The 12,238-nt window shown below is 37.6% G+C and overlaps 1 protein-coding gene across 14 annotated transcripts in view; it reads left to right on the forward strand.

The window, feature by feature from the left end:
* Nucleotides 1-12,238, forward strand: part of DTNB (dystrobrevin beta) — a 207,661-nt gene that overhangs the window by 36,067 nt on the left and 159,356 nt on the right. For all 14 annotated transcript variants that reach the window (XM_090281077.1, XM_090281081.1, XM_090281084.1 and 11 more), the window contains exons 2-4: nucleotides 1,520-1,587; nucleotides 3,069-3,149; nucleotides 6,355-6,568. In XM_090281077.1, coding sequence (XP_090137203.1) covers nucleotides 1,521-1,587; nucleotides 3,069-3,149; nucleotides 6,355-6,568 — 362 coding nt within the window. In that variant the 5' untranslated portion in view covers nucleotide 1,520. The remainder of the gene's footprint in view (nucleotides 1-1,519; nucleotides 1,588-3,068; nucleotides 3,150-6,354; nucleotides 6,569-12,238) is intronic.

Here is a 12,238-nt window from a genome sequence, read left to right on the forward strand (position 1 = left end):
ACTGCAAGTAAAGGCAAAATTTTAAAAGTGGTCATGAAGAATTTAGGGGTCTCCAAGAAGTCTTAGATCCTATTTTAAGAAAAAGGAGTGTAAAGAAATAACAAAACTAGAAAAAGGATTTAATAAATGAGATATAGTATAAAGTATGATATTCTCTGTTTTAATCTTTGTGCAGCATTTAAAAATTGTATTATTTAGTGAGAGACCAAGATTGGGGAGGAGGAAGCAAGCTTTTGAAAATTTTTTCTTTATAATTACAGGCTACTGTACCAACTCCTGTTTTTTCTCAGGACCTAGATTTCATTAGTTTTTTGCTGTTGCTGGTTGCTTTTCCTTTGACTTTCTTTCTTTTTGTTTAAAATTCTTTCCTCTTGGGGGCAAATTGTTAAGTCCTGTTGTGTGTTGCAGTCTTTTTGGTAATATTTCAATGATCTAGGGAAGGACCAGTCTAAATTATAAAAATATGAATCGCAGAATATTAAGGAGTATTTTACATTTTAAATTTTCTTTAGGATATATTTATAACTATACTTTAGCCAGGCACCTTGCTTCCATGGATATATAATTTGCATGGTCATCATGTACTTAATTTGTGATTTAACATATTTGAGAGTGATTTATGACCGTGTAATCTGCTTAGGGGAATTATTTGGCTTATGCTCAACTTGTCACAAATTTTGTATAATAGTGTCCAAGCAATGGGCTATTTGTACTCTAGCTTTTTAAGCCTAGATATTTGAAAATATGCATCTAAAAGCAATAATTTTGTAAGAAGTTTAATGAAAGGGTTGAGATTCTAGTCTACCACTTTTAAGGTGTATGCCCTTGAGCAAGTTAAAGTTCTTTTCAAGGCATCTATTCCCTAAAGTATAAAGTGGGGACAGTATAATAATAATACCAGCACCTAGGGTCGGTGGGAGGGTTAAGTGAGATAATGCGTGAAGAGAATTTTAACAAAGGCCCTGGCATAGCCTACATCTGTCAGTGTAAACTACTATTACCATGTGTTAAAAAGTTACATTTAGAAGTTCTTTGAGTGTAGGGATGGATACCTATTTTTGTTTAATATAAAAATAGGTTTTGTTTATATATTTTATGTCTGAGCTCACTATTCTTATGTTCTTTATTATAGCCTTTCATTATAATTATTTTCTAAATTATATTTAGTAACATTTATCTATGTAAAACAGTAGGGATATGGGGAACTGTCTCAACTAATCTAGGACTCAGCAGAGAAAATAATCAAAATTAGAAATAAGACATAGCCCATATTTTCAGCACAAGAGGCATGTATGAGCTCATTTAAGTATTGACTTTTAATATTTTAGAAGGTATCAAATAAAGGAACAAGGGTTTATCTTTTTTGGTATCAGGCTTCCACTTTATTTTTGCTGATACCCTCTTAGTATGTGCATATACAAGTTGGTTTCCTGTACCTCTCTCTTCACAATGGAACAATAAGCACTTGGTTGAGTTGTCAAATTATATAATGATTTATTGTATTTTTCTTTGTCTCCAGGATGATTGAGGAAAGTGAGAACAAGCGGAAGACCATGGCAGAGAAGAGGCAGCTGTTCATAGAAATGCGTGAGTCTTGAGTGCTTCTGGAGTCCTTGTCTGTATTGTGTGGAGGTCTTTTTTTTTTCCTTGGTGAAGTCATAGAAGTTTTAAGTTACAGCTTTAGGAAGGGAACAATGAGAGTTAAAGAATTGTGGAGTTGGAGGACCCCAAGTCAGAGCATATTATTTTAATTGAACTGACTTGAACTACTTTCTTAAGCAAGGTCATAAATAATAAGGCAGAAATGTTACCTAGAATATCTGTAAGATCAAGGCATGCCAGTCAATTCAAACCTCTTGCTGTAACTGCATGGTTACCATGAGGTTGCAGGTGGTGGTACATAATTAATATGTCATATAAATTACCTTACACTAGATACATATTCTGAGGCAGAGAAGACTTATGACAACACTTAGAGCAGGAGGAAAAATTAATGGCTTGAAGGTATACTTTGGTCTATTACTTTACTATACAATTTGACATCTGTTTTAAAATTACATTATTCTATAAAATGGAAAAAAGAAAAAAGACAGCTGAGAGTGGGGCGCTCCCCAGTATCTGAAGGATTGTTTTGCTTTGTCACTACTTGTCTAGGTGACCTTGACTAGTGCACTCATTTACTGGGCCTCAAATTCCCCCGCCTGAAATGGGGTTACTGGTCCGGGCCAGTGACTGTGAAGCCTTTTGAAAGCACTTGACTTATGAAATTGGTACTGCTCAGCTGAAGCTGGAGAGGGGTGGCAGCGGCCCAGCCGGGATGGCCCCTGCGGTCCTTTCTCAGGTGAAAGCCAGTTTGGGTTTTAAGAGTGAGCATCCTGAGAGAGTGAGAGCAGGGGCCAGCTGACCACTTTCTATCCTCTACCTTCAGAAGGCAGTGTCACCTCTGCCGCATTCTACTCGTTCAGACAGTCACAGTAACGTGCTCAGAAGCAAGTCGAGGGAAATAATCTTTAGTTCGTGATAGGGAGGGACAATGCACTGGAAGCACAGAAAATACTGCTCCGGAAATTCTGTTATGGCTGGTTTTTGAAAAATATAGGCTGCCACAGAGAAGGGGACCTCGGAGGTCACCTAGTCTAGTTCCCTCACTTTACAGAGGAGGACACTGAGGCTGAGAAGAGGCACATAATGTGGCCACGGTCGTGGTCTGTGGTTGGTGGTCAGGCCTTACGCCTCAGAGTCTAGGCTATGATCTTCTGTACTCTGTCACTTCATTCCCCTTCCTAATACGTGTAGTTAATTCATGCAAATCATGAGTGCTTCTCCCCTCAGAGCTTTCGTAGGCTATCAGACAGGATGACATAGGCAAACCTACTGGCGTAGTGCCTGGCATGGAGGGGGCGCGCAGAAAATGTACCCTAACCCTTCCTCCTGCCTTTGGTTTTATCAGAAGGCCTAGTTGACAAGTTATATGTACATTGCGCCAACACAGTGGAAGAGTCTCTTCCCAGCATGTAGAACTTAAACAGTAAATCCAATTGAACATGTTTTATTTGCCCTTTTTTCAGGTGCTCAGAATTTTGATGTCATACGACTATCAACTTACAGAACAGCATGCAAATTACGATTTGTACAAAAACGATGCAACCGTAAGTCATTTCTGTGATAGCTGGATAGAGCTCTCAATAATATAAAATAGAAGATTTTAATATCTTTTAGTCATGTTGTAATTTTAATTGAATTATTTTTGTTGTAAGTACTTATCAGAATGTAAGCTTACACAATTGCTACTTATAAAATAAGTAAATAAAATAAGTGTATACACATATACACAACATGCATAAAAACTTTCTTCTCTTAATTTTCATGAAGGTGAACTAACTTATGACAGAATTATTGTACTTTTCTCGTGTGTGTGTGTGTGTGTGTGTGTATTAATGAAAAACTCTTTTCTATATTGGAAAGAACGTTTGCCTTAGAATGGAGAAGAACCTTAGTTTTAGTACTGGTTTTGCCATGGGCATGTCACTTTCACAGCTAAATACATCTACCCTACTTTAAGTTTTACTAAAAAATCCTAGCTTAAAATTGTCTTCTAAGAGTATACTGTTACATTCTAGACTGAAGTCATGTTTATTTTTTGGTGTTTCAAAGCATTGTTTTTCAAATTATAGGTTGTGATCCATTAATGGTTTATGAAACCCTTTTGATGGCCCTAGACAGAATTTAAAGCATGTAATAGAGAAATGAAAGAAAAATAAAATCAGAATGCAGCTTATGTGGTAAATCTAAAAAGCATTTTGTGAAACTTGTTTTTTAATATATCTAGGGGAGTGTGTGTGAGAGATAAGATTTACATGTAATTTCGTGGGTTGTGGTCAAAAACTCTGCAAACCACTGCTCTAAAGAACCTACTATTTTTGTAATTCTTCCTGTAATTACTCTTGGGAAATGGTAGTCTATATGCGGAGTGTTGAGAGTCTGAACTAGGCTAGTGGCATTAGTAATGTAAAGTAAAAGATCCATTGTTCTAGAAGTTTTATTTTGTCACATGATTCTTTAATCCAAATGAAAAATTTTTTGTGTGGGTATACAGTGTAAATAGGAGTCAAATTTAAGTTTTTTCCATATGTGTGTTCTGTTTTCCCTATACTGTTTATTCAAAAGACCATCTTTTTCTTCACTACTAAACAACTGTTGCTTCATGTTCTTTGGAAGAATATACAAGAATGTTTATAGCAGTGTCTGTATACGAGAAGACCTGCTTTTTGGACGCTCATGTTCCATTGGTCTATTTTTCTTTCTGTCAGTAAACACTGTTACAGTTTTATAACAAATCGATATCAGGTAGAGCAGGTCTTCCTACTTTGTTCTGTTTTTTTTTTTTTTTTTTTTTTTTTTTAAGATTGGTGCATTCTTGGCCTTTTTACATTTATCTCCATGTGTATTCTAGACTCTGCTTGTCAATTTCTACTAAGAACAAATAAAATAAAATGAAGAACTCTGCTGGGATTTTTTCATTCTTCATTTCTTTTTATAACTATAATTAATATACAGCAAAATTAATCCTTTTAATGCACAGCCCTGTGGAATTTTTTGGGACTGTATTAAATCTGTAGAGCACATTGGGAGAATTGACATATTTACCATGTTTCCAATATTGAGATTGCCTCTTGTGAACATGATATAACCCTCCATTTTTTAAGGTCTTTATTTCTGCCAATTATATTTATAGATTTTTTTCCGTAAAGATGTTGCACATTCTTCATTGGATTTATTTCGATTATTTCTAATTTTTTGATGAGTTATGATACTTTTAAAATTTCACTGTCGCTGATACATAGAAATACAGTGATGTTTATATCTTTTTTAAAATTTTTATTGATTTATTTTTAGAGAGAAGGGAAGGAAGGGAGAAAGAGAGGGAGAGAAACCGCAATGTGCAAGAGATACATTGATTGGTTGTCTCTTGCATACCCCCAACTGGGGACCTGGCCTGCAATCCAGGCATGTGCCCTGACTGGGCATCAAATCGGCCAGCACTCAATCCACTGAGTCACACCAGCCAGGGGGTGACTTTTATATCTTGATCTATGTTTAGCAATCATTCTAGACTCAAATATTACATTAGTAATTTATCCATCGAGTTGTTATGATTTTGTATGTGTCTAATTTAGTAATTTCTGAATGACAGTTATATTTCTTCATTTTCAATACTTATACCAATAATTATTTCGTGATTATATTGTTAGGACCTGAAGTACAATAGACATGATGATAGCAGGCATTTATTGTCTTATTCCCAATATCAGAGGAAAGGCTTTCAGCATTTTACTATCAAGTAATATGTTTGATTATTATTAAAGAAATTTCCTAATGTGTTTCTTCATTTAGAAAGATAAAGTTCATTTAAAAAATTATCTTTTTGATAATGATCTTTAACTTAATTTCATTTTATTCAGAGAGCGTGACTTCTATGATTTTAATCCTTTGAAATTTGTTGAAATTAGCTTTATGACTCAAGATGAGGTCAGTTTCTATACATATTCTTTGGGTTCTTGAGAATAAAGCATATTTTCTAATTATTAGGAGCAGTACTTCATATAATGTTCATTAGCCCTAAAGTTTAATTTTCTATTTGTACTTATTTTTGTATGTTTGCTACCTCATTTACTAAGAAAAATGTGTTGCTGTCTCCCCCAAAGCTTGTGAATTTGTCTCTTTGATGTTTGGTTGAATTTTACATTATATATTTTTGAGGCTATTGTGGAGGAGACAGTACTTTACCTCTACCCTCTTAGGGTCTCTGGTTGGGCCTGAGAATTAAATTGATATAAGACAGATAAGCAGGTAAAAAGCATACAGAGTTTTACATGTACACGGAGCCCTGATAGGAAAATGAAGACCCAAAGAGTGACTAGGTCTAAGTACTTATATACTAAGTTGAACAAAGAGTAGCAACTTTGGAAAACTAACTAAAAAAATACATGGGGAGACTAAGAAAGATAAGAGTTATTATAACAAGTCTGTACAGATTAATCTTGGCTTCAATTCACTGTCTCTGTTGATTAGAGTATTTCTTTCCCCCTGGAATAGGAAAGACATCTTTCACATGGGAGTTTTATTTCCTGCTGTCAGTAAGAAAAGGTGAGGGTCAGAGGGCCGTTTTGAGCACCTGCTGTTTTTCAAGTGTCTTTAGCTCAAAGGAATCCTTACGCCAAAGTGGCATATTGGGGTGGCATGTTCTGCCACCCTTCACTAATCTATTAAATGTAAATAAATGTAAAGTTTATATGTCTTTCTGATGAATTAAAACTTTTAACTTGTTGACAGTTTATTTGCTTTGTGTTTTAGTCCATCTTGTTGATATCTGGAACATGATTGAAGCCTTCCGAGACAATGGCCTTAATACACTGGATCACAGCACTGAGATCAGTGTGTCCCGCCTCGAAACTGTCATCTCATCCATTTACTACCAGCTGAACAAGCGCCTTCCTTCTACTCATCAGATCAGTGTGGAACAGTCCATCAGCCTCCTCCTTAACTTTATGATTGCTGCGTACGACAGGCTAGTATCTCACGCGCTTACTTAATTTTAAGAATGTGTGTCCCTTAATCATTCTTCTTTCGTACTTCCTTGCTAAGGGTTGTCAATTTAGAATCACAGTTAGTGACGTAGTGTCCTGGGGCATGTCAGTTACTCCGCTCTGTAATATTTTGGAGAATCATACACTTGAGACATAATGTTTGGTAAAGGTGTAGTTGCCTATCCAGTGAAACAGAGCCAAGTTATGAATTTGATTATGAGGGTTTCTGTTTGATTTTATTATTAAAAAAATTTTAAAAATCATTACCTGAGGATATGTTTTTATTGGTTTTAGAGAGAGGGGAAGGGAGGGGGAAAGAGAGAGAGAGAGAGAGAGAGAGAGAGAGAGCCAGAGAGAGAGATCAATATGAGAGAGAAACATCGATCGGTTGCCTCCTGTATGTGCCCCAACTAGGGATCAAACCTGCAACCTAGGTATGTGCTTTGACTAGGACACGAACCCACAACCTTTTGGTGTACAGGACAGTGCTCCAACCAAAAGTCTGACTTTTAAGGTTAACATGTCTTTATTATGTACAACAAATGCCCCTGAACTATATAGTATTTTAATTTTTTCAATGCAGAACATTGTCTTATAACCTTACAACAATAGAAGAAAACTATTTAAATATACTTTGAATTAAAACAGAGATGAGTTGCTCTATTTATATTTATGGAGAATTAAGTTAGTATTATAAAGAACAACAACAACAACAAAAAAAAAAAAACAAATCAGAAATGATGGAAACTGAGGTTAATGGTTGTATTCCAGGAACCAAAAGTTCAGATTTCTGATTCCTGCTATTTATCAGCCATCTGATTTGGAAGAGTTAATTCTCTCTGCTTCATTTTTCTCTCTGTAGACCTATTTTTTTTATTCCTACATTTGCTATTAGTTAAACTTTATAATATTGAGAATTCTGTGAATTAATGGTAAAGCCATGCAGGTAGGTGTCAAAGCCAAGTGACAACATAGGCACTGACTAAATTTACGATGTTTTTGTAAGGTGTTCTAAGTTAGATATTCTATTCATTTAAAAGAAATTTTGAATTTTTAAAAGAAATTTGAATTTTTAAAACAAGTGTGACATGAGATATAAGTCCCAAAATTCTTATCCCATTTTTGGTAATTTATATTACTGTCCAAGAAATGATCCTTTGATCCAAAAATCTTAGTAAAAACTGTTATTCTTGATAAGCAAGCAGAACCTTATCATGATACTGACTCAATGAGTTAATCGATTCAGGTCACACGATACAAATTAATTCAAGAAACAATATATTTTTTAAGTATATTTTATTCATTATGTTGTTACAGTAGTTCCAGTTTTTTTCCCCTTTGCTTCCCTCTGCCCAGTACCCCCCTTCTCTCCAGCATTCCCACCCCCCTTAGTTCATGTCCATGGGTCGTGCATATAAGTTCTTTGGCTTCACCCTTTCCTATATTATTCTTAACATCCCTCTGCAATTTTGTACCAATCAATTACGCTTCTTAGTCCCTGCACCATTTCCCCATTTCTTCCCCTTCCCCCTCCCAGCTGATAACCCTCCAAATGATCCCCATACCTATGATTCTATTGCTATTCTGGTTTGCTTAGTTGGATTTTGTTTTTATTTTTATGATTCAGTTGTTGATAGTTGTGAGTTTGTTGTCATTTTAGTGTTCATAGTTTTGATCTTCTTTTTCTTAAGTCCCTTTGACATTTCATATAATAATGGCTTACTGATGATGAACTCCTTTTCTGGAAAGCACTTCATCTGCCCTTCCATTCCAAATGATAGCTTTGCTGGATAGAGTAATCTTGGTTGTAGGTTGCTTTTCATCACATTGAATACTGCTTGCCAGTAGTCCTGTAGGCACCCCACTGTAGGCAGCTGTCTGCCTCTCTCTTGCTGCCCCCAGGACTCTGCCTTAATCTTTCACCTTTGGCATCTCAATCATGATGCATCCTGGTGTGGGCCCCTCTGGGTCCAGCTCGCCCGGGACCCTTCGTGCTTCCCAGACCTGTATGTCCATCTCCTTTGCAAAATTTGAGAAGCTTTCCTCATTTTTTTCAATTCTTGCTTCCTCATTCTGCACTGGTTGACTGTTTTTTCTTCCTTGTGTTCCAAATCATTGATTTGAATCCCAGTTTCCTTCCCTTCACCATTGGTTTTGTGTGGATTTTCCTTCGTTTCACTTAGCATAGCCTTCACTTTTTCTCTTACGCGTCTGCCATACTCAAGCATGTCTGTCAAGCCTGTGAGCATCTTTACCACTAGTGTTTGGAATTCTGCATCTGGTAGGTTGGCTCTCTCCTCATCTGTTAGGTTGGCTATCTCCTCGTTGCTTAGTTCTCCCACTGGAACCTTCATCCTTTTCCCCTTTTGGGCCATACTTCTCTGTCTCCTCATTCTGATGGGCTCCTGTGTTTGTTTACCTCTGCATCCCAGGTAGCGCTCTCGCTCCTGTTATGTTGTAAGGGGCAGAGCCTTAGGGATTCCTCAGTACAGGGCGACCTGTTTCACCACGTTGTGGCACTGTGTGTGGGGGAGGGGTCTGAGAGGGAACAATGCCGCCAGCCCAGCACTCGCCCCTTTTCCAGGCACCTCTCCCACTTCTGCACCGGACTATTGCCCCTCTAGCTGCTGCCCTGGCTGTCGTTCCCAGAGTGGGTGGGTCTGGGGACGTTCTGGAACTGTGGGGGCCCTTTTAACAAGTGGACTCTGCTGAGACCGGCAGTTTCTTCCTTCACCCCAACCCCCACTGGTCTGCACAGATAGAAGCAATGAGGCTTGATTTTCCCCAGTGCTGGGACAGTGAGCTTCAAGGTCTGGTGAGGAGCTGGGAACATTTCCCAGGTGTCCCTCCTGACTTTTTAAAATGTGTAACTGCACTGTCTGCTGGCCTGCTGCTGCTGCCGCTGCAGCTGCCACAACGCATCCTCTCTGCCCCTCCTACCTGTCTGGATGAGTATTTCTTCTTTATATCTTTGCTTACTGGACTTCATGCAGTTTGATTTTCAGGAACTTCTGGTTGTTTCTAGTTTTGAGGTAGTTGTATCCCTTCTTAGTTGTGGAGGGAGACGTAGCGTGTGTCCATGCCTCCATTTTGGCCGGAAGTCCAAGAAACAATATTTTTAAAGTCAGAAATAAAAGTCATCATACTGAAATGATAAAGCAGAGATTATAAATTTTGAATCCATGATTATATCAAACAAGTTAAATACTGTGCCTATAGAAGGGAGAAAGAATGAAGAGAAAGCAAAAGGGAGAATGGGAAATTCAGACTTAGGAACAGAAGGTACAGCGGTATCTCAGACATTCAGAGAGAGCTCAAGATTCCTTTAGGGTAGAGACTTTCATACATCTAATTTATAATGGGTTTATATGAAAAATTCTGGATAGTTTGGAAATATGACTATGAACTATTAAAAAGTTTTGTTTTAGCAGCTTAATTTGGATCTTTTTAAAATTTTCCATTGTTCCCTCTTTATGCTGAATGCTAAAAACAAAATAAAAAAAAAAGTAATAACTAGTTCATTTTAAATTCTGAATAGCCCTATTAGCATATTATAGAATGGACATTGCTGAAAGAAAGACAATATTAGGTTACTGGCTTCCTCATTATTGAGGCACAAACATTTCACGTGCGGGCCACGTGTGAAACCTGCAAAGGTCAGGGGTGCTTGCAGGGTGGCCTTACAAACTCAGAGACAGAAAATACCCACATGGGATGGCCTGAAATTAAAACTTCCTAACTGAAGGCAGTTCACAGTGGTGGTCCTGTCCCAGGCCAGTATTTGTCTTTAGGAAAGGCCAGTCTTCATCTTAACTGAGCCTGTTTGTTGTCTTTTTGTATCCATGATAGCACACCTTTGCAATGTCAAATTTCCTTTTTCCAGCCCCACAAAGCACAGGGACCGCACCAGGGGGAGATCATAAATCCTCTCATTGTCATTGTTATCATGTTAATTGTTGACTGTTAACTATCCTGTACCCACCTGTGTAAAAGATATGTCTATCATTTTACTTTTTATCCAATCCCAGAGGTTCCTCCCACCTCCCTAATCTATCACCAATGGATTTCATGTAACCCACTTATGCCTCCTCTTTTGATTGTAATGTATAAAGTAATGTGCACAACTGCCAGTCTCCGGACCATTTCTCAGTCCATTGATATTTTGCTTCCCAACAATTGTTGTCAGCTTGGCTCAAATAAAAATTCTCTGCAGGTTTGATCTTACATCAACATGTGTTGTTTATGTACAGTATTTACTAATATCCCTCCTTGTTCTTAGGTTGATTCAAGGTGACATGAAAAGGTCAGCCAAATACAAATAGGAGAGAACTATTGCTGAATGGGAGGTTTTTGGTGCCCTCAATAGCAGCACATTTTTATAAGGATCTGACTCTTCCAAGGATGGGATTATAGCTCTTTTAGGAAATTTCCAGGCAATGGTAGAAAGTGAATCAGGGGTTTTGAATGTTTTAAAAAGGTGAAATCCTAAGGGGTTTGAAACTTAGTGCAAAATGGAGAAAAACAGCTGCTCTTGTGGAAGAGAGGAGTGGAGCCACCTGCCTGCACTGCCTTGCTGGATGCCATTGTCATGTGGATGTCATGCTGTGATGTGTGGTGTGACATCACCAAAACCAGTTCACTGAGCCCCAGTCTAAGTGCTTGGTGGCAGAATTATTCAGGGAGCAGAGGAGAATGAACTTGAAATTCACCTATTATTCTTCCTGTTACCTACTATGTATTTTGTAGCCTTTCTTTTCTCCCAAGAGAAGTCTTGCATTTGTGTTAATTTTCAGAGAAGAATCTTCTTGAAGTCAGGGCTCTATGCAGACCTGCAAAGGGTTTGTTTGACCATTAGCTAATAATGCAGAAAATAAAAATTTTTTGCTTGGTATTTTGGCTTTATTGTTTCCTTTTCCTTTTTATTTTTCTTTTAAGAAAGGGCAAGGGGAATACTTTTCCTAAGTGTGTTGCTTTTTACTTACGTTTGTTTTTCTCTGACAGTGAGGAGACAGGTAGTAACAGACTTCTCCAGTCCATTCAATAGTCACCTTCAAATTAATCTGATTAAGATGCTGTTTTCATCAGGGTCCCTGTGGTTTTCAAATGAAATTCAGACTCCTCAGTTAGATCTAATTGGACAATTCATAATTCTCTGCTCACACCAAGCTCTAATTAAGCTACTTGAGGCACTTTTCAATTTTTCCAATATGACATGTTCATATTCTCTCCATGTATTTTGGTTGGTCTCCTATCTGTCCTCCCCACTCCTCCACTCCCTTCACTCAAGTTCTTACCTCCTCTATAGCCTTCCTCATCATCATCGCCAACCCCCTGTTCATCCCTTTGATGACTTATAGTAGTTGTATCATTATTTTGACTTTCAATTATGTAATGCTCTGAACTGCTTCATAAGTGTACAAATAAGATTGAAGGTCCTTGAGAGCAGAGATTCTACCTTATTATTATTTAACTTCTCAATACATGCAGCACTTGATTCTTTTGCTTTTTTAAAGATTTTATTTAATAATTTTTAGAGAGAGGGGAAGGAAAGGAGAGAAACATCAATGGGTGGTTGCCTCTTGCACGCCCCCAACTGGGGACCTGGCCCGCAACCCAGGCATGTGCTCTGACTGGGAATCAAACTGGAGACC

Source organism: Furipterus horrens, unplaced genomic scaffold, assembly GCF_987537825.1.
Source record: "Furipterus horrens unplaced genomic scaffold, mFurHor1.1.pri manual_scaffold_6, whole genome shotgun sequence".
Taxonomy (NCBI): domain Eukaryota; kingdom Metazoa; phylum Chordata; class Mammalia; order Chiroptera; family Furipteridae; genus Furipterus; species Furipterus horrens.